General features: G+C 36.6%; 1 protein-coding gene across 12 annotated transcripts in view; it reads right to left on the reverse strand.

Annotated features, from left to right (window-relative positions):
• The window catches only part of DOCK7 (dedicator of cytokinesis 7), a 210485-nt gene that overhangs the window by 45450 nt on the left and 138969 nt on the right, over nucleotides 1-26066 (reverse strand). For 5 of the 12 annotated variants that reach the window (XM_006732893.3, XM_031027707.2, XM_081816977.1 and 2 more), the window contains exons 23-31: nucleotides 24301-24393; nucleotides 23013-23102; nucleotides 21974-22069; nucleotides 19589-19729; nucleotides 19382-19495; nucleotides 17036-17206; nucleotides 12469-12608; nucleotides 8027-8196; nucleotides 6718-6872 (exon numbers count right to left, since the gene is read on the reverse strand). In XM_006732893.3, the coding sequence (XP_006732956.2) occupies nucleotides 6718-6872; nucleotides 8027-8196; nucleotides 12469-12608; nucleotides 17036-17206; nucleotides 19382-19495; nucleotides 19589-19729; nucleotides 21974-22069; nucleotides 23013-23102; nucleotides 24301-24393 (1170 nt within the window). The other 7 variants (XM_081816976.1, XM_031027711.2, XM_031027713.2 and 4 more) reach the window with 4 other exon arrangements.

Below are 26066 nucleotides of genomic sequence, written 5' to 3' on the forward strand. Positions count from 1 at the left end.
TCTTGTATGACGCTTACTCTGTGCTCTTCACTGTACTGAAAACTTTATGCATATGAGCTTATGTATTCCTCGCACCCATCCAAAGAGATAAATATTGTTACTTAAACCATCTTATAGACAAGAAAACCAAAACACCAAGAAGTATTTTATACAGGTATTTTGCAGTAAATAGTGGGACCAAGATTCAAATGCAGAAAGTGTGGCTCTATAGAGAGATCGAGCACTTTTCTATGTTCACTACCTCTCATGGATGCATGCACATGTAAGTGAGTTCACCTACATAAATTCACTTAGCCAAATTATACAATAACCGAATTAAGAACCCAATGGATTGGTTTAATGTAATATTAGATACAGCTAAGGAGAGAACTAATAAACTGGAAGACAGATCAAAAGAAACAACCCAGCATGAAGCACAGGTCAACAAAAAGAGGGGCTATACAAAACAAGAGCAGAGACACAGAGGATGAGATAAAGAGGACTAATGTATGTTGAATTGGAATGCAAAAAGAGGAGAGACAGAATGGAGAAGAGGACATATTTGGGCATATAATAATTGAGCATTTCATAGAACTGAAGAAAGATGCTGAACCACTGATTTAAGAAGTCCAAAAAATACCAAGCGGGATAAATATTCAAAACTAGATGGAACAGAGTGAAACCACAGAAGACCAATTCTAGGGAGAACATCATAAAGAAGAGGGGGAAAAAAATCAGCAATGGAAATGAGAACACAGTAGAGACAATGCCCTTCGCAAGCTGGAAGAAAACAGGAAACTTAGATGCTATTTCAAAAAAACAAAAACAAAAACCTTAAGAATGAAGGTCACACATTTTTCAAGGAAACACAGAGCTCATCACCATAGCACAGAAAATTCTAAAGGATATATTTCAAAAAGAAGAAAAATATTTCTAATGAAAGGTTACAAATTTGGGAAAAGAGCAAATACAGTGGTGAACACATGGACAAATCTAAATGATAATTAAATTTCTATAGCCATAAAAGTAGTAACAATGTTTTTTGAGGTTTAATGATATATACAATTAAAAATGCCTGAAAATAGCATTTAAGTAGGGAGAAAGGTAAATAAATCGGCAACCTGTTCTGAGAGCTTCTATTAACCAATGTGAAGGTAAAGGTAAATTAGAGTGGACTTTAATTCAAAGAAGCATACTGTGATTTGTAATACAATCACAAAAAGAATACAAACAGAATGTTTAACTTCCAAACTAGTAGAAAGGAAAAAGTAAAATGAGGAAAAAATGGAAGGAGAAAAAAAAATACAAGACAATAAAGGAGACAAAAGAGACAGAAGGGATGGGACAATTAAAATTAAAAATGTTAAGTACATTAAATTACATTAAATTTAGTTATACTAAATTAAATGGATTTTAAAAAACTCTAGTGAGACAAAAATAAACAGATTTTAAAAATTTAAAACAAAATCTAACTACATGCTACTTATAAAAGACATCCAAAACATAAGTTTCAAACATTTAAAACGTAAGAAAAAAATGTTGAGAGTAAAAGGTGAAAAACTCATATCTCAGAAGAAACCTAGCATAACTATACTAATATACAAAAGTAGACTTGAAGGCAAAAAAAAAAAAGAGTACTATAGTTCATATTGATAAAAGATGCAATCCATCAAAAAATGTAATTTAAAATTAGTTCATAATAAGACCTCAAAGGAAACTAAACCTGACAAAATGACAAGTTATTAAAAAAAACCATGATTATAGTGGGGTATTAGAAGAAGCAGACAGAATTCAGTAAAAAGAAAAAAAGGTTTAAACAATAAGATTAATAAATTTGAAATAATAGGTATAATGGACAAATATAGGACAATGAAGAATATGCATTTTCAAATACACGAGCTGTTTGCAAAAACTGACTATATACGAGACCATAAAACCAGTTACTACAAATATAACTGAAATTACACAAAGTTCTCTGATTATAAAATCAGGCCAAAATCAGAAACATGGGGATTATGAAAAATTTTCCTATGACTACATACACACACACACAAATAAATAAATAAATATGGGGCTGCAGAGGGAGACATCAAATCTTAAGCAGGCTCTATATTCTGCCACCACGGAGTCTAATGCGGGGTTCGATCTCACAACCCTGAGATCATGACCTGAGCTAAAATCAAAAGTTGGATGCTTTTTTTTTTTTTTTAAGATTTTATTTATTTATTCATGAGAGACAGAGAGAGAGAGGCAGAGGGAGAAGCAGGCTCCCAAGAAGCAGGGAGCCCGATGTGGGACTCGATCCCAGGACCCTGGGATCATGACCTGAGCCGAAGGCAGACGCTTAACCATCTGAGCCACCCAGGTGCCCCACCCTATGACTAGAACTTTTTAAAAATTTTTTATTTAAATTCAATTTAGTTAACATATACTGCATTATTAGTTTCAGGGGTAGAATTTAGTGATTCATCAGTTGCATACAACACCCAGTGCTCATTTTATCAAGTGTCCTCCTTAATGGACATCACCTAATTACCCCATCCTCCCACCTACCTCCCCTCCAGTAACCCTCAGTTTTTTCCTATTGTTAAGAGTTTCTTATGGTTTTTCTCCCTCTCCGTTTTCATCTTATTTTATTTTTCCCCTCCCTTCCCCTATGTTCATCTGTTTTTGTTTCTTAAATTCCACAAGACTGAAATCATGTATTTGTTTTTCTCTGACTCATTTTGCTTAGCATAAAACTCTCTAGTTCCATCCATTCATTGCAAATGGCAAGATTTCATTCTTTTTGATGATTGAGTAATATTCCTGTGTGTGTGTGTGTGTGTGTGTGTGTGTGTGTACACAACTTCTTTATCCATTCATCTGTCGACAGACATCTGGGCTCTTTCCATAGTTTGGCTATTGTGGACACTGCTGCTATAAACATTGGGGTGCATGGGCCCTTTCAAATCACTATGTTTGTATCCTCTGGATAAATACCTAGTAGTGCAATTGGTGGGTCGTAGGTAGCTCTATTTTTAACTTTTTTAGGAACCTCCATGTTTTCCAGAGTGGCTGCACCAGCTTGCATTACCACCAACAGTGTAAGAGGGTTCCCCTTTCTCTGCATCCTCACCAACATCAATTTGTTTCCTAACTTGTTAATTTTAGCCATTCTGACCAGTGTGAGGTGCTATCTTATTGTGGTTTTGATTTGTATTTCTCTGATGCCGAGTGATGTTGAGCATTTTTTCATGTGTCTGTTGGCCGTTTGTAGGTCTTCTTTGGAGAAATGTCTGTTCATGTCTGACTAGATATTTTAAAACAAAAACTTAACTTACAGCCTAAAATTCCAGAAAAAATCATAATGCAATTTAGATATGTTTTTGAACTGAATAATAAAAATGCTACATATAAACTGTGGCATGTAACTAAAACAATGATTAAAGGAAAATGTACAGGCTTATAATATGTACCAAAGAAGAAATGATAAAAATTAGTGAGTTAAGCAGCCATCTCAAGACGTTAGAAAAAGAACAATATAAATCCGAAGAAAATAGAAGACAGTAAATAAAGAAGATAAACATTCAAAAGTGAGGATCAACATGCCCCCAAACTGGTTTTTTGAAGACTAAAGATATACACAAATTTCTGTTGAGACTGATGTAAGACAAAGGGTACTAAAAGCCAGTCACAGAAATGAAACCACTTATCTCTACTACAGATGGCACAGACTTTAAAAAGATTACAGAAGATACCTGAACTTCGTATGCCAATAAATTTTAATTTCTACTAGAGTAAAATTTACAAAAATCAGTGTAAAAGGAAATAGAAAACTCGAACAGTCTTACAGTCATTAAAGAAATTAAATCAGTAATTTTTAAACTTTCAAAAAAGAAAACTACAAGTACAGATGGCATCACCCACAGGTTCTCCAAATATTCCAGGAAGAAATAACTCCAATTTTAAACAAGTCCTCACGGAGAACAGAATAAAAGGGTAAATTCCCTTTTAAATTTAAATTGGCTGACCTAACCCTGATTCCAAAACCTGTAAAGAACATTATGAGAAAAATATTACAAACAATTTTACCTACAAGCATAAATACACAAATCTTAAATTACAGCCCACAAAATCCATTAATATACAATCATGAAAGGCAGACAACCAAATGGCAAATGGGAAAAACTCTAGAACCTCAAAAGAGAAAATTCAAATGGCCAACATGTATATGAAGAAGTGCATACCCTCATAAGGCATCAGGAAAACGAAAACTGAAATGAGATACAACTATAAATTACCAGATTGACAAAAATTTTCAAGTCTGAAAGATCTAAATGCTGATGAACATGTGAAAGAATGGAAACTCTCATATGTCTCAATTGAGACAAACCCTTTGGAAAAATACCCAGGTATATCTGGTATAAAGATACATACATATTCTATAACCCAGCAAATTCTACTCCTAGGAAATAACCTAAATAAAAGTGTATATACACACACACATACACACACACCATACATGTAAAGAAATCTATAGGATTACTATTTGAAATAACCAAAGACCAGAAGCCATTTATGCATCTAAGACAAGAAGAGGTAAATAAATTAATCTATAGACAGACAATTTAAAGACATACAGAAATGAAAATCAGTAAATTATAGCTACATTTTATAACATGGATGAAAATTAAAAATATAACAAAACTAAATTACAATGTTTAGGGGTGCAAAGTTGAATGATAAAACTATAAGCAAAATTAAGCAATTACTTCATTAGTCAGGATAGAGGGCAGCTTGGTGGATAGCTGTGGTGGGTAAGAGCATGCTAGAGATTTCTGAAAGGCAGCCAACAGTCTATATTTTGTCCTGAGTGGTGGTTACAAAGGTGTTCATTTTACAATATTTTATAAATTTGTACATTTATGTTTCATGTACTTTTTAATATGTAGTATATTTCACATAAGAGAAGTTTTAAAAAATGAAAAGGAAGGTCAACAAAATTGACCACAGTGGTCATTTTGGGCGGAGACAGGGACTGAACTGAGGGCAGACTGGGAACTTTCAAGGAATTTGCAATGTTCTATTTCTGAAGCTGGGTGGTGGGTACACTATTGTTTCTTCTATTATGATACCTTAATTGTGCATGTACTTTTGATATTATACATATAAAATATATAAAGTACAAGTGATAAAAGAAAATTGATAAATTGGAATTCAGCAAAATTAAAAACTTGTGCACTTCAAAAGACACCATCAAGAAAGCAAAAAGATAATACACAGAATGGGAGAAGATACTTGCAAATCACCTATCTAATAAGGGATTTGTACTCAGAATATATGAAGAACTCTTTCAACCTGGTAACAAGAAAATGAGTAACACAATACTAAAATGGCAAGGAAGATGGATGAACTTTTCTCTAAATAAGACACACAAAAAAGATGTGTCAGTAAACAAATGAACAGATGCTCAACATTAGTAGACATTAGGGAAATGCAAATCAAAACCACAATGAGATACTACTCTATACCAAGGTGGTTACAATAAAAAAAGAGATAGTAACAAGTGTTGGTGAGGATTTGAGAGGATTTGAGAAACAGGAATTTTCATTTATTGCTGAATGTAAAATGGGGAAGCCACTTTTAAAAGAATTTAGAAGTGTCTGAAAATGTTACACACAGAGATACCATATGACCCAGCAAATTCACTTTTAGATATCTACTTAAGAGAAATAAAAACATATGTGCACACAAATGTTGACAGCAGCATTATTCTTAACAGCCCAAAAACTGGAAAGGATCCAAAGGTTCATAGCCTGACAAACGGATAAAAATCTGGCAAGAGTATTACTTGGCAATTAAGAAAAAAAAAAAAAGATGTGCTGATGCACATTACAACATGGCTGAAACTCAAAAACTTTACGTGTAGTCAAAGAAGCCAGACACAAAAGATCACAGTGTATAATTCCATTTATATGAAATGTCCAGAATAGGCAAATCTATATAGATACACAGTGAAAGTAGGTCAGTTGCTGCCTAGGGATGGGGGGAAATAGGGAGTGGCTCTTAATAGGCCTAAGCATTCTTCTTGGGATGATGGAAATACTCTAAACTTAGACTGGGGTGGTGGCCATACAGCTCTGTAAATACATTAAAAACCATGACACTGTACACTTAAAATGGGTGAATGTTTTGATATGTAAACTATCTCAATAAAACTTGAAGTTGTCAGGACAGCTTCCACAAGTACTATTGCATTTTTCTGAAAGAAAGTCTTTTAGAACTTGATCTTGCCCTACTGGAAGTTTGTTTCCTCTCTGCTCCCATATCCTTCCCTCTTTAAAGGGGCAAAAATTACAGGGGCAGAGTACCTATCAATTTTATTAAACATGAAACAGTATAAATCTTCAGAGATTAAAAAAAATATTCTCAATTGCTAAACAACTGAAAATATTTCTTAGGGTTGAAGAACAAAATGTATTTTGAAAATAAAGAAAATAGGCCATATACAATAAGGTAACTTCCAAAATTCTGAATGGTGGAATACAGAGCAACCATAAACCTTGAGGTATTAATAATTTTTAAAACAACTCAGTACAAGATAAGCAATATTCTCAGAACCTTAATATTTCCACAAAGTAAATGAAACTCAAGAGTACTCTTGCATCAGCTAATACAACAATCTGTTATTTAAGGGTACAGCCTTGTAAATATCTGTCTTTCTAGAAAAAACTTCTGCAGGAGGGTTGTTCTTACCGATGATGTAAGGAGGAAGCTGCCAGGCCTTGTTAGCTGAGGAACTGATGTTCCTGCAATTGCCATGGCAACGGTCTGGCTTATCATGCTTCCGCTCTCACTTTCATAGTCATCAGGGGCTATACAGATTGGTCTTCCTCGTTGATTGTGAGTTTCTGGAAAAACAAATAATCCCAAAATAAATAACCAAAATTCCATTTAGGTTAATTAACAGTTATTGAGCATGCAATTTCCTACTCTCCATTACTCTTTAAAAGAAAAACCTGTTAAGATGTAATATTTACCATTAGATTTTCTTATTTTAAACAGTATTTTAAACATTAACTCATTCCTACAGTAACAATTTGTAGTTTTGTAGAGAAGTTGCTAGTCAAAGAAGATATAATAATATAAACATTTCTGCCTTCAGATTAGGAAGCCCACTTTGGCCATCAAAATACTGGTTGAACTACTCAACTACCAGTCCCTTAAAGACACAGAGTTAGTTATCTTTGTATCACCAGCTCTGTTCAGGTTCTTAATATGTAATAGGTACTCAGTAAATGTTTTTTTTTTTTAAAGATTTTGTTTATTTATTTGACAAAGAGAGACACAGCAAGAGAGGGAACATAAGCAGGGGGAATGGGAGAGGGAGAAGCAGGTTTCCCGCAGAGCAGGGAGCCCGATGCGGGGCTCGATCCCAGGACCCCGGGATCATGACCTGAGCCAAAGGCAGATGCTTAACGACTGAGCCACCCAGGCGCCCCGTTTTTGTTTTCTTAAATGTAAACTATAGGGTTTTCTTTAGGACAAATGAAGGAATTCAAGAAATTCTAAATATGGAAAGCAAGAGCAATAAAACTTTGTGAGTTCTAGTTTTTAAAAAGCAACATAACTTCAACTTATTAGCCCAGTGTTAACAATAAACCTAATTTTTGTTATTCAGGTGAATATTAATTTCAATTATATATATATGAATATAAATGAGACTGAAGGTGGGAGACATCTGCCGTGTTTTCTTATATACATTTTTTTCGGATGAACAGTACAGTCTCATACCAAAAAACCTATTTTCTAATAGGCAGGTACAGAAGTGCTATAAATCATTATTTTAAAATTCATCGTAAGAACTACTTGAGGAAAGCTTGCAGTGAATTCTCTGATGTAGTCAAAAGTCATTCAGTAATATGGTTAAATATTTACAGTTTATTTATGCCAGTGTACATTTCCTTGTATTTCTTTTCCTAAAATAAGATCTTTAGCCTCGAAATATTTCTAATACTTTGCAACACTGAGATTTCCTTTAAGATGTTTTAAATATACGAAGTACCTGTAAAGTCATAGAGCTGAGGAACAGTTTCCATGATAATGCCAATCAGAGGTAGATACAACATGGCCACCCTCGCCTTTGTCTGGGGGTCAGAGTACCGTGGGTCTGAGTCGTGACTGGATAGTAAATTGTGTACCATATTGATGACTTTCTTGTGCAATCCAAACAGTCTATTTAAAAAGAAGATGAAGAAGCAGCAGCAGCACTAAGGTCACAGAGATTAGTAATATCTTTAAAGCAAACAGTAAGTCACAGTACTGAATCAATTTTGTTTAACTTAAACTTTGCCACATATTTGCATGTATTCCTATGAAACGCTTCTCATTATGAAATAACAAATGTCTCTCTGTATAAAGTAAAGATGGAGGGGAAAAAGAAATGCTAAACAAATTCACCTAGAAGTAAATCTCAATTATTTTTATATTAACTCCTTATTAGTACATATTCATATTAAATAACTTAAGACCAGTTGTGGTTATATTTTAAAGCAAAAAAAAAAATCTTAAGTAGCTTCAAATTTTATTTCATATTAGATCTTCTCACATTTGCCAAAAATAAACTTTTATGTCCTTTTTCTAAAAGAAAAATCCTCTACTTGATGGATTATGCAGTCCATAGGCTGGGGGGGTTGTCTTTGACTTCTCGGATTTAAACTCAACTTCCTTGCTCATCTACCTTGTTTGGGCCATACACCTTCTGTAGGCTCAATCCCCTGAGTTTCAACTGGGCTAAAACACTAATCACTTTTCTTTTTTTGCCTCTTCTCGGATTGAAGGTGCTTTGACTCTGCCAACTATTCTAATTAAACACTCGGCCAATGTCAACAGGCCCTTAGGGCTACACCTGGCAGCAATTCCACACCTCATTCGCCCCTTCAGCCTCTCACCATCCACCTCAGAAAAAGATTTTACCTCCGACTTCTGATTTTTAGGAAAGAAAAGCCATTCTGAATTTGCTCTAGCCAGATCTTTAACACATCCCCACATTTATCTCTCTCTCATTCCTTTTGTCTCAGAAAAAGTTGTACTTCTCTCAAAAAGTAATTTCTCTATTATGTTTAATGAACCCCACACATCTTCAACAGCTTCAATGCCCCCCTCACTAAAATTTTCCCTTTTCTTTCAAATAAGCCTTTCCTATATTGAAAATACATGTTCACTTGAAACTAGTCTCTTCTACGTTATAGACTCTCTCCGAGTAATAAACTATTACCATAATTTCTCCAGTAATAAACTTCCTAAATGTATAGTCCATAGCAACTGTTTCCACTTACTTCCTAGTATCTACTCCCTTTCTTTGGAACTAACAGTTTTTGAATGCTTACAACATGGCACTGTACTAGCTTCATTATTTAATAACTAAATAATTTCTTAGAGTTACTTACCTTCTCGGTTTCCCTACCTACAGTAAGAGGGTAATTACCTACCTCATAAGGTGGCTGTGAGAATTAAGTTGCATAATTTATGTAACATACTTATTAGCACACTGCCTTGTACACTGCCTTCCTCAGTAAATACTAGCTCTTATTTTTTTTAAGATCACATAGCCAATTTCAAAGCTGGGATTGGAAACCAGAGCCCTTCATCTTATCTGCCGCTTTACATTGCTATATATGCAATCTAGCTGGAGATTCTTTCTTCTTCCTTTGAGATTTTTATTCAGAAAGTGTATTTTTAAACACTATCAAGAACCACATCTAACTGACATATCTCAGATTTTATTCTCCAGTTCTCTACTCGACGCTGTCATCTTACCTTTTCTCAATTTTTTCTCCAAATAGTTCCCACCCTTTCCTCATATTCTCTCTCTCATTTCACCCAAGTCTCAGATTCTGGTCATTTGGTTTTTATGTTCTCCCTTCTGAATTTTTGCATTACCAATGATGACTCCCAAACCCGGGTGTGTATTCCTCAGCTGTGTAGCTACCAGCCCGACCTTAACCTACCAATAAGCCCTACCCAATCATCTTTATAAGCCTTTTTTCACAGGTCTACATTACTCAATCACATGTTATTAAATATATGTTTATGCAGGACGTGCAATATCCTATTTTAAGTATTAGGGATAAGACACTGTGCCTGTTCTTAAAGAGTTTGCTATTGTAAGAAAGAAACACAGACTCAAAAATAATAATTCAGTGTCACAAATGCAGTAGAGGTACTAATTTTCTATAGAATTATGTGCTACAAAATTAGCATTTAATCATATTGTTTCATAGTCTTAATTTTCTAACTATAATCAAAGTTTCTGAAGAGCAAATCTTTGATCAATATTAAAACATATTATTGCCACTCAAGGAATTATTATTAGCAAGCAGATGAAGTAAAAAGAAAAGCATTCCTCTCAAGTACCTATCTAAGACAATGTATGTTGTATTTTATCTGTATATCACTAAAGAATATAAAATTTAGAGATGAGATGTGAGTCTCCCAAAGTCAATTACTCATATATTACTGAATTAACATCTATTTATGAATGTGTATTCATCCACCTTGTGCCAGACACAATTCTAAGGCATTGGAAGTACAACAGCAAATAAAAAAGATAAAAGTGTGTGCTCTCATGAAATATTTTAATGGGAGGAGACAGAAATTAAGCAGCAAATTTCAGAGAAATGCTTTGTGGAAAATAAAAGAAAAAGTATATGTTTAAGAATGATTGTGGCAGGGCAGCGTGGCTATCATTTTGACTGGGTGGCCAATGAAAGCCTCGCTGAGAAGATGCTATTTGAGTGGAGACCTGAAGAATCACAAGGAGCAAAAAGGTACATGACAGTCTTAGGGTAACATGAGCACTGTTAGGCAGAGAAAAAAAAACCCAAGTGCAAATACCATACATAAGGTAGGAATGAATTTGGCATATTAAAGAAGCAGAAAAAAAAGACTGGGATGGCTAGATTTTAATATGTGGGGAGGGAAGACAGTGGCAAAAGTACCTAAGAGCCAGCTAAATAGGGCTTTGAGGACCATTATTAAAAGTCTAGATTTTAGGGGCACCTGGGTGGCTCAGTCGGTTAAGCATCCTACTCTTGGTTTTGGCTCAGGTCATGGTCTTGGAGCCATGAGATCGAGCCCCACGTTGGGCTCTATGCTGAGCACAGTCTGCTTGGGATTCTTTTCCTCTTTCCCGCCCTTCCCCTCTGCCCCCACCTCCTGCGCACACATGTGCACTTTCTCTCTAATAAATAAATCTTAAAAGTCTGGATTTTACCCAAAAATACAAAAACACTAATTCAAAAAGTTATATGCACCCTTATGTTTATTGTAGCATTATTTATAATAGCCAAAATATGAAAGCAACCCAAGTGTCCATCAACAGATGAATAAAGAAGATGCTGTACACACACACACACACACACACACAGGAATATTAGCAATAAAAAAGAATGAAATCTTGCCATTTGCAATAGCATGGATGGATCCAGAGGGTATAAAGCTAAGCAAAATAAGTCAGTCAGAAAAAGACAAATACCCTATGACTTATGTGGAATTTATGAAACAAAACAAAGAAAAAAAGAGATAAGCAAAAAAACCCAGACTCTTAACTATGGAGAACTAACTGCTGGTGACCAGAGGGGAGGGGGGCGGGGGGATGGGTGAAATAGGTGATGGGGGTTAAGGAGTGCACTTGCAGTGATGAGCACCGGGTATTGTATGAAGTGCTGCATCACTATATTGTACACCTGAGACTAATATTATACTGCATGTTAACTAAATGGAATTTAAATAAAAACTTTAAAAAACTCCTAAAGATCCTATTATGAGGATTTTTTTAAAAGTGACCATTACCTAAAGGAATTATGATTACACGGATTTTTTAAAACAATTATTAAGACAGAAGTACTCTCTAGGGATGCTAGCCCACAACACTAAAGCTATTTCTATAAATTCAAATCATCAGAGAATATGCCCTTTCCTTACTATATCAATTTCTAAACATCCTGTACAAGTGTATACAACTTTGGAAGTTCTTAAAACCTAAGAATATTTGTTTATAGGGCATATTTTGAAATAAAATGCTACACAGTATAATGGCAAACAATAAATTTTCCTTACAAGGAATAGAAAACTAGTCCATTTTCCTCAACTGAAATGTACCTACTGTGTATCAACAAATCTAGGAGTCTACCTACTTATATTCACAAATATTTTTTGTAACAATGAAGGAAAAACAAATGCTATCAAATAAACCATGATACACCACTGATTTCAAAACAAACCTCAAGTTCAGAGATGATGAAGTATGAAAAAATGGCTTTCTTAAAATCAGTGAAATGCAGATAACATGGGTATGGAACTTAGTGAATACAGAAGTATTCTTCATACAGAAGTATGAAGAGTAGTAAAGAGTACTCTTTTGATTCTTAGGAATATAAGTGCGATACTTCTGTCCCATTATCCAAAATCAAATTGCTATTCCCAAGGCAAAATAAGTCTACTCACCCTTCAGCATCAGGGTCTAAAATGACAGCCAGCTCTGTTAACACAAGTCCTGCCAAATAATGCTGTTGGCGGAAAGGCACAGATAATTCAAACATATTTGCAATCTTCTGGTCTTGTACGTTTGTGGAAAATCCAGAACTCTGTTTGGGAGTGAGATAGAACAAAACTACAATAGCTGTGCAACAAAACATCCTACAGACAGAACATTACAACAAATGCAGTATGACCATTATCTCAAAGTAAGATGCACTTCACCTAGGGTAGTTTATTTTACATTACTATTATTCACATTGGAGAAAGTAACTGCTCTTACTTTTGGTATAGGAAACTATGATGAAATAACACTTTTAATTATTTTCTATTTCCTTTTTCTCAGATTGAAACTTTTCCATCTTTTTTTTTTCTTTATTCTTTTAGCCACGTAATGTTTCAATATCATACCCTAAAGGAGAAAAAAAGCAACTAAACCCAAATGATATATTACACATTTACTGCTGGGTACAAAAGACATATTTATAGTCAAAGCTACTGGTCTCCAGAGAAAGTCCAAATACCAGTAAAATTGTTTTTCAGAGAAAATACTACCTCTAGAAAATTACTATCATTTTGTGATTCACTCATAGTTTTTTTAATACTGCAAAATAGCATTTCCCCAAGATATAGTTCAAGAGTGTCTACAATCTCATCCCCCTCTAATTCATATTCAAGACCATCCATGTGAGGTTTTTTAGAACAGATTTCAGATTTCTCTACAGAGAAATCATCTTCCTAATAAGTATATAAGATTATTCTTGCACCCTCCCCCCAGAAAGAGTGAGGTCTCTATCATCTATTAGAATGAAATTAATGTAGCTAGATAAAAAACAAGGGGAGCAAGAGAATGGAAAGAATTCTATTAACTTCTTGGCTGAATGAGATGTTCAGAGGGAGTTAGATGTAAACAAATGTGTTTCATTAAAGGTTTTAGGAACTATATTATGATTAATTTGCTCTCCACTGGATAGCCACATCTTTGGCAGAGGATGTGTGAAGAAAGCAAAAGACACAGCCTTATCTGTTATAGGAAGAAGCGTATGCTAGCCAGGTAAAAGAGTACATGAAAATATGCCAATCCATAAGATTTTTCGTAAAGGTAAAATGAAAAGTTATGGGTGCTCTCTCATGTTTTCTCATCAAGGTAAAGTTTAAAAACTTTTTTTTTATCATGCATCTGAGATTGATGTAGGCTAGGGAATTACATCCAGGAATTAAATAACTCAAAAATAACATCACAAAAAGTTAAGATAACTTTAAACATTAAGAGATTAAGAAAGCTTAAGAAAGCAGCTTGTCTGCCTCAGAAATTACAGAGCGGAAAGAATGTTTCACTAGAGGGAAGAACCAGGCTTCTCTGATACTAAAACCAGAAAATCCCTTTATCTCCATCTGTATGATAGGAAACAAAATAATTGCTATGTAACCCCTTTCTGTCCTGACAGAAACTACTAGCTGTTCAGAGGCTGCTGGGAAGATGGCAGAGTAGGACGTCCCTGGGCTCACCTCTTGCCGCATGGCCGCCTAGAGAGCACCCACATCAGCATAAATAACACAGAAAGCAGCCCGAAAACTGGCAGAACAGACTCTCTGCAGCCCAGCACAGACAAGAGGCCACAGCGAAGCAGATCCACCCCCTCCGATCGCTCTTGGCAAGATCCCATCAAAGCGGTGCCATAGGCCTGGCGGTGCGCATGCAGCCCAGACAAGGGCCAGCACCACTCCAAAGTGAGTCCTGCTCCAGGGAGAGGGGACGATAACCACACACCAGTCTGACTGTGACCCCAGCAGTGGCTGGGGGCAGGCACCTGGTCAGACTGCAGGCCCCACCCACCAACAAAAGCTTCTCAGGGGACAACACAGGGAAAGTGCCTACAGTCTGGTGCTACTTCACCTGTGGCAAACACCTGCTCTGACTCAACTCAAGCCCAAGGCAGCCCCGGACCGGCCCACTAACACCACGGAGACCAGACTCTGCCCACAACAGGCAGAGCGCCATCGGAGGCTGGACTGAAGGCAAACACATCCCAGCCACAATGGTAGGACGCTCCTGCAGCAACACACATAGGAGACACCCCCCAAAGCACCATTTTCTGGTGAAAAGAAGACATTGCGCTGCAGGACCTTTTCTTCATAAAGCCACTACTTTCAAGTGTGAGAGTCGTAGCTGACTTTCCTAACACAGAGAAACAGACACAGCAATAGACAGAATGAGGAGACAGAGGAATATGTCCCAAATGAAAGAGTGGAACAGAATCAGAGCGAGCAGGAAACCTAAGCGAAATGGAGATAAGTAATATGTCTGATAGAGAATTTAAAGTCATGTTCATAACGATACTCACTGGACTTGAGAAAAGAGTGCAGAACCTCCATGAGACCCTCCCACCAAGAGATAGGAGACGTAAAAAAGAACCAATTAGAGCTATTGGACTCACTAAATGGAAATAAAAATAGACCACCTGGAATAAACAGCAAATGAGAGGAAGTAGAAGAACGGATCAGCCACCTGGAGGACAGAGTAATGGAAAGTGATCAAGCTGAGCAGATGAGAGGGGAAAAAAAATACGCAAAATGAGAATAGACCCGGGGAACTCAGCGACACTGTCAAGCTTAACAGTCGCATGATAGGGATCCCAGAAGGAGAAGAACAAGAAAAGGGGGCAGGAGATTTGTCTGAAGAAATAATAGCTAAAAAACTTCCTGAATCTGGGGAAGGACAGAGAAATCCAGATCCAGGAGGCACAGAGGGTCCCCAACAAAGTCAACCCAAAGAGGTCTGCACAAAGATGCAAAGTAAATAAGATGGCCAAAAGTAGTGATAAAGAGAGAATTTTAAAAGTGGCAAGAGACAGCGCCTGGGTGGCTCAGTCGTTAAGCGTCTGCCTTCGGCTCAGGTCATGATCCCGGGGTCCTGGGATCGAGACCCGCATCGGGCTCCCGGCTCGGCGGGGAGCCTGCTTCTCCCTCTCCCACTCCCCCTGCTTGTGATCCCTCTCTCGCTGTGTCTCTCTCCGTCAAATAAATAATTCTTAAAAAATAAAAAAATAAATAAAATAAAAGTGGCAAGAAAGAGAAAGGAAAGCAGTGACATACAAAGGAAATCCCACAAGGCTATCAGTGGGTTTTTCAGCAGAAGCTCTGTAGCCCAGAAGAGAAGGGCATGAACAATTCCAGCTGCTAAAAGGAAAAAATCTATAGCCAAGAATACTCTATCCAGCAAGGCTTTCATTTAAAATAGAAGGAGAGATACAGTTTACCAGAAAAACAAAAGTTAAAAGCAAAACCAGCCACATCCCTGTCATACATGATGCCATCGACCTGTGGGTCCCAAATTCCCAGTCCAGCCACCCTCCTGCCCGAGTCAGCATGCACGGTATGCCAAGTCAATACGCCTTCACCTCAGATTGCCAAGGGCTCAAACTGGCACTCTTCCTCTCAAATTCCAGCCCCTATGCTCAAGTTTGTGCACAAAAGTGGGCATAATTATACCAGTAGAATGAAGCAACCCAAACAGTGACACTATTTCTGTGGAATACAGAATGGATAAAAGGAGCGAGGCTAGGCTGAAAACATCTCCAACAAGCACACCAAAGAACAATACATACATCATGATTCTGGTTAGTAAAAAAAAAAAAACAAAAAACCTGGGAAGAATAAAACAAGATGAAATCAGAGAGGGAGACAAACCATAAGAGACTCTTAAGCATAGGAAAGAAACTGAGGGTTGCAGGAGGGGAGGTGGTGGGGGGATGGGGTAACTGGGTGATGGAATGAGCACTGGGTGTTCTATGCAACTGATGAATCACTGAACTCTACCTCTGAAACTAATAACACACTATATGTTAATTAATTGAATTTACATTAAAAAAAGGAACCTCTGCTCCCCCCCAACCCCAAAAGAAACTACTAGCTGTTGAAGTCTGCTGCCACCCAATAAAACCCTATGAACAACCACCTAGTTTCCTTTGGATTTTCTAGGCACAAGGGCAGTAGGCAGGGCTTTCTCAGGACTGCCCCGCAGTTTGACTTCTTTCTCTGCTACATTAGGCTTCACTTCTTTGCCTTTCACAGGTACTGATCCCTAATAAACATCTTCTATCCCAAACTCAAGACAACCTTGCATCTGCTTCAAGAAAACCCAACTTGCGAAAACATCGAAATGGGCTTATCTAAGTGAATTCACTCACATGGATGTGCATAAATCTGTAAGAGGAGTACAACATAGTAGTTAAGACCTTGGGCTCTAGAATAAAGTCAACATGTGCCTTGAGTCAAAGTCTAGCTCTGCCACTTATTACTGTGTTACCCTGGGTAAGTTCACGACTTTTCTGTTTCATACGTAAAATGAAAATAATAGAACTTACTTCCTAGCATTACTCTAAGAAGCAAATAATAATTATTTATAAAGCACTTAGTATGGAGCCTATCACACAGCTATTATTCAACAGTCTTTCTTATCATTTATTCCAGTGGTCAGAATGCTTTCTTACAAAAATGAGCTCTATAAAAATTTTTTTTCAGACACTTTGCATACCTGAGATGTTGCAGAAGAAACAGAAGGCGATGGTGATGCAGGTGGAGTAAGCAGGCTGCAGGGCAGGTTCAATGTAACGTAGTGCTCATGGCTGCAGACAATTCGCAGAAAATCCAGTCTCAAGGACACCAGCACACTTGGATTTGGTAATGAATAAAGCTTTGAAGATACCTTGTAAGCATTACATAAATAAAAGAACACCAATTGAATTTATCATTTCTCTAAGCCAACACCAGAATGACAGGTGAAGTATTTATTTAGTGGGCAGTGTTGGGTTTTGTGGCGTAAACAACAGTATCCACTTTTTCCAGAGTTACTGCTAGAATAAAAAATGGGGAACTAGAAGATCTATTTAAGATTTACAAATCCACTGACTAGGCTAAAAGTCATATTCTTTGTATTTCCAATATAGGATTAAATTTCCACTTCTCAAAGATGCACTTTATGAAGGAAAAGTATACCACCAAAGTAACTTCATAAAAGAACTGATCCATTCTTTGGATAATCAGCAGCTGTGTTAATCTGTATTTATAATTATCTCTTTGTCTATTCACCCAGCTACCTGATAAGCTACTTTGAAGAGACATATATACACTGACTTAATAGCTTTGGCATCCTTAGGGTCTAGCTCAGGGTTTGGCAAACACAGGAAGTCAATGCTTGAAGAATAACAACAAGATTTGAGGAGCAACAGAACACGAAATTTTGGGGTAAAGTAAAAATAATACATACTGCTGCAAATATCTGCAAGTGGGTCAGTGCCCATGTGTAGTTTTAACTTCTCTATTAAAAGAAACATAGAGGGGCACCTGGGTGAATCAGCTGGTTGAGCGTCCAACTCTTGCTTTCCGCTCAGGTCATGATCTCAGGGTTGTGGGATCAAATGCCACATCGGGCTCATACTCAGCGCAGAGTCGGCTTGGGAGTCTCTCTTTCCCCCCCTCTCCGTATGTCCCTTCCCCCACTCATATGCACACTCTCTAAAGTAAATCAATCAATTAATCAATCAATGGAACATACAATAAAGGCAGCTGATAGATCTCCAAAATTCTAAATATTAGACTGCCAAACAGCATTCTAAACCAGTAATTCTCAGAAATGAGCCTGTGGACCAGCAATTCTCAGAAATGCTGCACAAGCACTTTGCCCCACATGCCCACCCCCCACCCCCATGATTCAAATCCTCAATAATGCTGAGTAGGACCCCAAGAGCTGCATATTTTTAAACTTCCTTTAAAAGGTAATTCTAGGATGATTATACAGCTCATTACCCAAATGGCCTATCAGGACCAATAACTAATGTTTTCCAAAAGACACATTTCATTAATCAGTTGACAAAAATTTTAAGCTAAAGTCAGCTGTTTGTAGAAAAGTTCTAGGATGCTTTAGTTTAGTAAAAGCAACATAATGGAAAAAATAAATAAATTTAAAAAATAATAAAAGCAACATAATGATTGACACTGGGGATTTGGGTAAGCATCTGTCCATGATCCTAAACTCTACAATGTCTAGGTCTACATTAGGAGGACTATACAGCTAAATGCAGCTGCTTTAAAAATCACCCAATAAATATACAAAAAAGTTCATTTGGCTGCTCATTCAGTGTAACTGGTACTCTTGCATGGCACTGTGGGGGTTGCTTTACATTTATTTTTTTCCAAATTGTTTTAAAAGTTTATTTTTTTTAGTAATCTCTACACCCAATGGGGGGCTCAAACTCACAAACCTGAAATCAAGAGTCACATGCTCTTCCAACTGAGCCACCCAGGTACCCCCAGGGCTGCTTAACATTTAGACTAGTGACTTGATGATCTGCTTCAGAATGGGAACGAAGAGTTTGACTGGGCCAGTAAAATAAAGGAAAAGTCAGCTGTACAAATAGCAGCTTGCCATAGGACTGTGTCCTCATAAAACAAATGAAATTTACTTTTGCCTTACTAATAAAAATACTCTGCTTTTATTTATTTTTTTAAAGATTTATTTATTTAAGAGAGAATGAGAGGGAGAGAGAGCAGGGGGAGGGCCGGGGGAAAGGGAGACAAGCAGACTCCCAGCTCAGCAGGGAGTCTGACACGGGGCTTGATCCCAGGACCCTGAGATCATGACCTGAGCCGAAATCAAGAGTCAGATGCTTAACCGACTAAGCCACCCAGGTGCCCCAGAGATTCTCTCTCTCAGAGCCTCTCCCTCTGCCCCTCCTGAAAATAAATCCTTTTAAAAAGAAAAATGCTGCTTTTTAAAAACATCAGTATATGAGTGTGTTCTTGAAGATCTCTTAGCTACAACTCTAAAAACACCAAACACAGTGTTTAAATTATTTGTTAATTATTACTAATTATGCATTACCTGTTTATAGCACGTCTTAATAAGGCTAAAGACAAATCCTCTATCCATAACAGACAACAGATCATTGAGAAAGAATGCAAGGCTTGTGTTGAGTCTCTCAACCATTTCTGTGTCCTGGAAAGCAGAATAAAAAGCAAAAATATATAAAAGTATGATTGTATAATGTGCGCTTGATAGAGATTTAATTTTTTAAAAAGTTATCATTACCTTCTGAAATCGTGAAACTATATCACTAGCAATTGTGCTGACAAGAGCAGCAATGTCATCCATGAAACGTTCTGGAAAACGACTTTTCCTTGGTGCATCAAGCTTATCATTAAAATATAAATGATGCACCATGCTCTTTACCTGAAAAAATAAATAAGCCATTAGTTTAATTTCTTATGAATGCAATTAACAGTTAATCATATTGAGGCTATATTTTCACTACACTATGTGATTTAACAGATGGCTAAAATACTTCTAGCTCCTCAAATACTTTGAGAATCTCCCTGCAATATTTTATATGTTCCCAAGAAATATCAAACACAGTACAACTCAATCACTGCATCACCTTCATAAAATTATTCTGGCTACCAATATGAAAAGAATTATGAATGTGAACAGAAAAATATTTCACCCTTTAAAATGGTTTTAAATGAAATCTTTCCAAGACTCAACATTTTGACATTCTATATACCCCAATGTAAGCTTTGAGACACTAGACACATTAACTTCACTGCAGTTTCTTCAGCATCTATAATATAGTGACATATGGTGAATGTACATTAAACACTGATGACTCAATATGAATTATAAGATATTAGGCAAAAATTAACAAAGTGATTTATGTGTACAAAATGCTTCTGTGGGCACCTGGGTGGCTCAGCTGGCTGAGTGTCTAACTCTTGGTTTTGGCTCATGTCTAACTCTGTGCTCAGTGCAGAGTCTGCTGGAGAGTCTCTTTCCCTGCCCCTCCCCCAACATGCTCGTGTGCGCACTCACGCTCTTTCTCTCTCTCAAATAAATCTTTTAAAAGATGCTTCTGGATATTGATAATTACAACAATGTGGTAATAGTAATACAGAATTCAGGGAAATCGAACCCAAGTTTCAACAATTAGTAAGCAGCAGAGCTAAGTTTTAAACTGCAGCTTTTTAACTATTCTAAAGAAATTTGAACATACATGTAAGACTATCAAAAAACAAATCAAAATTACAATTTGATCTTATATTAAAAGCACAAGAATGACAAACTTGGTGTTTATTCTCTAGAAGGAAAAAATGAGTTGCCTATCACTTACATAGGGTCCCTGACTTATTTTCTTCGGTAGATTAGTAAGTCTCTAGAAAAGCTGTCTTCTTATCCCCAATATGGGTAACATTCAATGCTGAGAATGACCGTATAACATACTCTGGAAGCTCTTTTTGTTTCTTTTCTTCCTGCCTTCCTTTTTGTTGTTGTTGTGTTGCTTTCCTTTATGTTTTTACACATTTCTCTTTTGGAAGAAAAAGTTTCAATGACTTCAGCTTTCTAGAGGTTGAAGAGGAAAGTCCCTAAGTGCCAAAGTGCCTGACTTTGAATCACAGTTCTGCTATCTAAAAGCTGTACCAGGGTGCCTGGGTGACTCAGTCAGTTAAGCATCTGCCTTCAGCTCAGGTCATGATCCCAGCGTCCTGGGATTGAGCCCCCATCAGGCTCCCTGCTGCTTCTCCCTCTCCCACTCCCCGTCTGTGCTCTCCTGCTCTCTCTCTGTCAAATAAATAAATTAAATCTTAAAAGAAATAAGTAAATAAAAGCTGTACCAACTTAAACAAGTTACTTAATCTCTCTGTGCCTTGATAACCCCCGGCCCACAGGGACAGTGCTACACACTGTACACACGGCAAATCTTTATTGCTCTCGTGTATATATGTGTTTATGTGTATATAAATATTAAGATATTAATTCACTTGGGGCGCCTGGGTGGCTCAGTTGGTTAAGCGACTGCCTTCGGCTCAGGTCATGATCCTGGAGTCCCGGGATCGAGTCCCACATCGGGCTCCCTGCTCGGCAGGGAGTCTGCTTCTCCCTCTGACCCTCCCCCATCTCATGTGCTCTCTCTCTCATTCTCTCTGTCAAATAAATAAATAAAATCTTTAAAAAAAAAAAAAGATATTAATTCACTTGTTTTTAATATCATTTATTAAATTGAGCAAAAAGTGTTGCTTTTTAATTGGCTGTAAGTGGCATTTCCTTAAGAGCTTTCGAACCATGAAAGCAGTGAGGATCTATAAAGCCCTTTTTTATCTATGTTCGGGATGAAATCTACAATACATTACACACTAGCCACGTCCAGGCTAAGAAATAAGGTACCACATTTCCTTTAAAAAGACAGCTGGTTCTGCAACCATCTCTAAAAAAAATAGTTAACGGGAGCTTTCACATTCCACCTAAATTGTGCCGAGTGTCCACAGTGTTTATTCAGAGATGTAACAAATGTAATTTTGTCTTGGAGGCACATGTAAAATCCTAAGAGGGACAACAGAAAAGGATTCTTAGGATAAAATAATGAGCTAACACAAAGTCGTTAACTATGGAAAACAGTATTAAAAACATGTTGAGCTTGCTCACCATTAATTCAAAGAAGAACCAGGCTTGTTGCAAAGCCGATTCCCGAACGCCGCCACTGCAGACAACCCACTGCAAAGCCAGCTCCTCATGAAAAAGCTATCCAGAAGCAAAGCCAAAGTTATTATCAAAGTCATACGTGCTGAGAACACAAACCAGATAATAATGCAATTACAAATGAAGATATAATGAGAATAAGCAAAATAAGGCATGTGAATCATTCAATGATGCAGTGAGGACACCCATTAACGAAACGGCTGTTTATACATGTAAGACAGTGGCATGTTGAACAGCTGAAAAAATTACATGTTATCTTGCAGTAAAATGTAATTTTAAAAGGACAGGTGGGAAATAGCCTCCTAAATTGTACCTGCAAACAGAAACTAGACCAAAAACTCACAGTTACAAATACGATCTTGTTTGTGCCTTAAATACATATTCCAACATATGCAAATACATTCATGAACTTTGCTGGTACAATTTAGGAAATATCTTTAAAAATTTAAACTTTGATATAAGCCATTAATTTTCAAGTTTTCAGGTATCTGAAGTCTTTTTTATAAACATAGCAGAAATTTCCTGCCTTATAATGGATATGCATACAAAGCATTTGCAAAGTAGTGTGTATCGATATGAAAAAGGACTAACAAAACTGTGCATAAGGGAAGCAAATCAACATATCTTACTAAGAGTGATAATTTTTCTAACTCATCTTCCTTTCCCTGGAGATTTAAAACACAAAACAGAAGCAGTTACAGAAACAGAATTCAGAGTTGATACATTTTTTGGTACTAAAATTTGATGATCAAATTTGATTTCAAACAGTCAATCCCAAAGATATAAACATTGCACTAATATAAAAGAGCATACCCTGGAGTGGTATGCCCAAAAAGGCATCAGATAAGCAGTGCTTGCTCAAATGTATTTTTAAACAAATAATTTAAATGCAATTATTGCAACATACTGGCTACATAAAGAAATTTTACATCTATTTAACTGTTGGAACTTTCCCCCTATATGGATTTTCTTCATATGAATCTACCTTTTTAGTTGGTAAGCGTCCCGTTAATGTTTGTAAGAAACTTGACGTCTCTGTGTGCGAAGACATACGATTACAACTTCGATCCATAGCCTAAGGAGTGGAGGTGAATGAATGACGAGATAACATTAAAGTCCGCTGTGGAGGCCTCTGCAGCTCAAGGATTACATACAATTTTTCAAATAGTTCTACTTTGGATTCAACAACTGTTTTATTATTGCTCATCTCATTTTCACCATTTTAAGCTGCTTTAATGACAGTACATTAGAAGTATCAAAATGGCTTCTATATATTTTTAGTAAAAAGATGAATATTTTAATGACTATATAAATTCAGAGTGCTGCAAAGAATGAAACTTTTATCCGTGTGATCTATACACATGCACACGTCTAGTAAGAAAATGTAAAAAGTAAAAACATACTTCTCACTGGTTTCAGACCAAACAAAGCAATCAAGAAAGCACTCAATAAAGAAAATTAAACGGTTAAAATGGTTTCTTTCACTTTTCACTACTATCAAAAACTACTATTCGGATCTGCCATATACTTCAAATATAAAACACTTAAGATATTAAACACTGAATTAAATTCTTCAAGAACAGGAGCACTTCACTCCAAAGCCAATACACAGATGAGAAGTATATTTTGAGGTATCATGCAATATTAGCTATGAAGCAACTAGACTTAAATAAGCAATACCTGGTTCAACTAAGTTACACACAAATTTCATACTTTGCAACACAATACAAATTAAAATGGATTTTTGCTTCTGGTATTAAATCTTACAGCATGGGGATCATATACTGTTCACACTTAATTTCAGCTTAGTCCCAGTATTTCTAGTCAGTAATTATGGGGAAAAAAAAAAAAGACAAGATAGTAAATGCTAAGTAAATGAAAAGGATACGATAGCTACACTTTAAACCAAAAGCAAATGGAAACTGTCAGGTTTTTTTCCACACAAAATTTTTAAAAATTCCTACTAAAGATGTGCTCCCCCTACAGTAGAAACTGTTATCAAAGCCATCACTTGCATAAACAGCAGGCACTGAAATACTGACAGGGTCGGGGTGGGGGAGCGGGGGAGGGAGACAGGAAGTAGGAAAGGAGAGCATTACTGGTGCAATTGGTGGTATTCATGCATAGTAGTTGGAAAATGTGCTAAGTAAACAAAAATACACACTTTTTAATGATTAAAAAGCAAGCCACTGAAATCATAGTATGTACTAAAAAGTAATGTTCTAAAGGGAAACATCAGCAGCCAATAAAGAAACCTCTAATATAAACACCACCTGTGTTGATTCTGCACTTGGACTGGGGTTGGATCCCCATGGGGCAGCTTTTGGACCACCAGTGTTAACCCAGGAATTGGAGCGATCTAAACCCTAAGCATATAATAGAAAGCAGTTGGAAAGGAAAGAAATATTACATGTGGCATGCCATAAATTATTCTTAAAGAAATCCAGACTTTCCAATGCAAACATGTTTTTAATTAGTACTGTTAAAGCAACCAAATTTTTAGGCATCTAGAAGTATTAGTTCACCAAAATTACCTTACTACATAACATAATTTGTTTTTAAATCACAAAGAATATTAAGTAGAGCATTTACAGATAATTTCTCTTTATGTAAAGGGATCACCGTGAAGTACCAACTAAAGTTCCCACAGCACCATACCCCCAAACCCTCTTTAAAGATGGCACGAGTTAGCAACATAATTTCCTCTGACTTTAACAAGGATCTAAGAGAAAAAAAAAGAATCGAAGTACATCATTTCATTCTCGTCTAAAAGCCTTTACTTTGTCACCAACTGAAACTTCTGTGTATTGATATTCCATAATTCTATTTGACCTTGTTTCCTCTTTTGCTTTCTTCTAAGGGAACAACAAGAGAAATTAAGAAAATAAAAAGAATTAAGAAAAAAAAAGGGGGGGATGACTAATATTTGCTCCTGCCTAAAAATGAGGGTGGATTTGGGGTTGTGCTCAGTTTTATTGTGCTTGTTGTAATTAAACATAATAGGCTACTATTTTATATAAATATTATTTTAAAAAGCATTATGATGGGGCTAGTCTGTAGGAATTACATCTTCATCATCACTATCGCTGAATTTAATATGCTAGTAATGTGTTTGACCAGAAGTGAATTACATCTGTTACTCTCTGAAAGAAGTTATTATCCCAGGTGGAGGGAACTGGGGCTTTAATTTCTTAAACTTGACTAATCATTAGAGTCACTTGGGAAGTTTTATAACATTCAGATTCTGGGCCCCATCCCCAGAAATCCTGATTCAGCAACCTGGGCTGTGGCCTGGGAATCTGCTATTAGAACTGGAGCCAGTTATAAGGGATTTTTAGAGGACTGTTGGAATAAGAATAATGAAGACATTGGGGAGGGTATGTGCTATAGTGAGCGCTGTGAATTGTGTAGGACTGATGAATCACAGACCTGCACCTCTGAAACAAATAATACATTATATGTTTAAAAAAAAAAAAAAAAAGAAGATAGTAGGAAGGGAAAAAAATGAAGGGGGGCAGAAATCGGAGGGGGAGACAAACCATGAGAGACTATGGACTCTAAGAAACAAACAGGGTTCTAGAGGGGAGAGGGGTGGGGAGATGGGTTAGCCTGGTGATGGGTATTAAAGAGGGCACGTTCTGCATGGAGCACTGGGTGCTATACGCAAACAATAAATCATGGAACACTACATCAAAAACTTATGAGGTAATGTATGGTGATTAACATAATAAATTAAAATTTAAAAAAATAATAATAAAATAAAATCATATTTAAAAAAAAAAGAAGAATGAAGACAACCCAAGACAAGGTGACAAACTATGGACCCAACCCCAGAAAGCACCAAAGGATAGGTAAAGGAAAAACAAGAGTAGTAATAACAATAATCAACTGTATAGACATGTGTTTCGCCTGGAAAGGTCAACAACAATAAATATGCAGGGCCTTAACTCTAAACAAATAAGAATCTCTGGGAGTGAAGCCAGTGTATCAATACTACAGGAGGGAATGAGGATTAGGGAGAAGGAGGCAAGACAAACTA

The sequence above is a fragment of the Leptonychotes weddellii genome, chromosome 4 (genome assembly GCF_054177405.1).
Source record: "Leptonychotes weddellii isolate Sample4059 chromosome 4, ASM5417740v2, whole genome shotgun sequence".
NCBI lineage: Eukaryota > Metazoa > Chordata > Mammalia > Carnivora > Phocidae > Leptonychotes > Leptonychotes weddellii.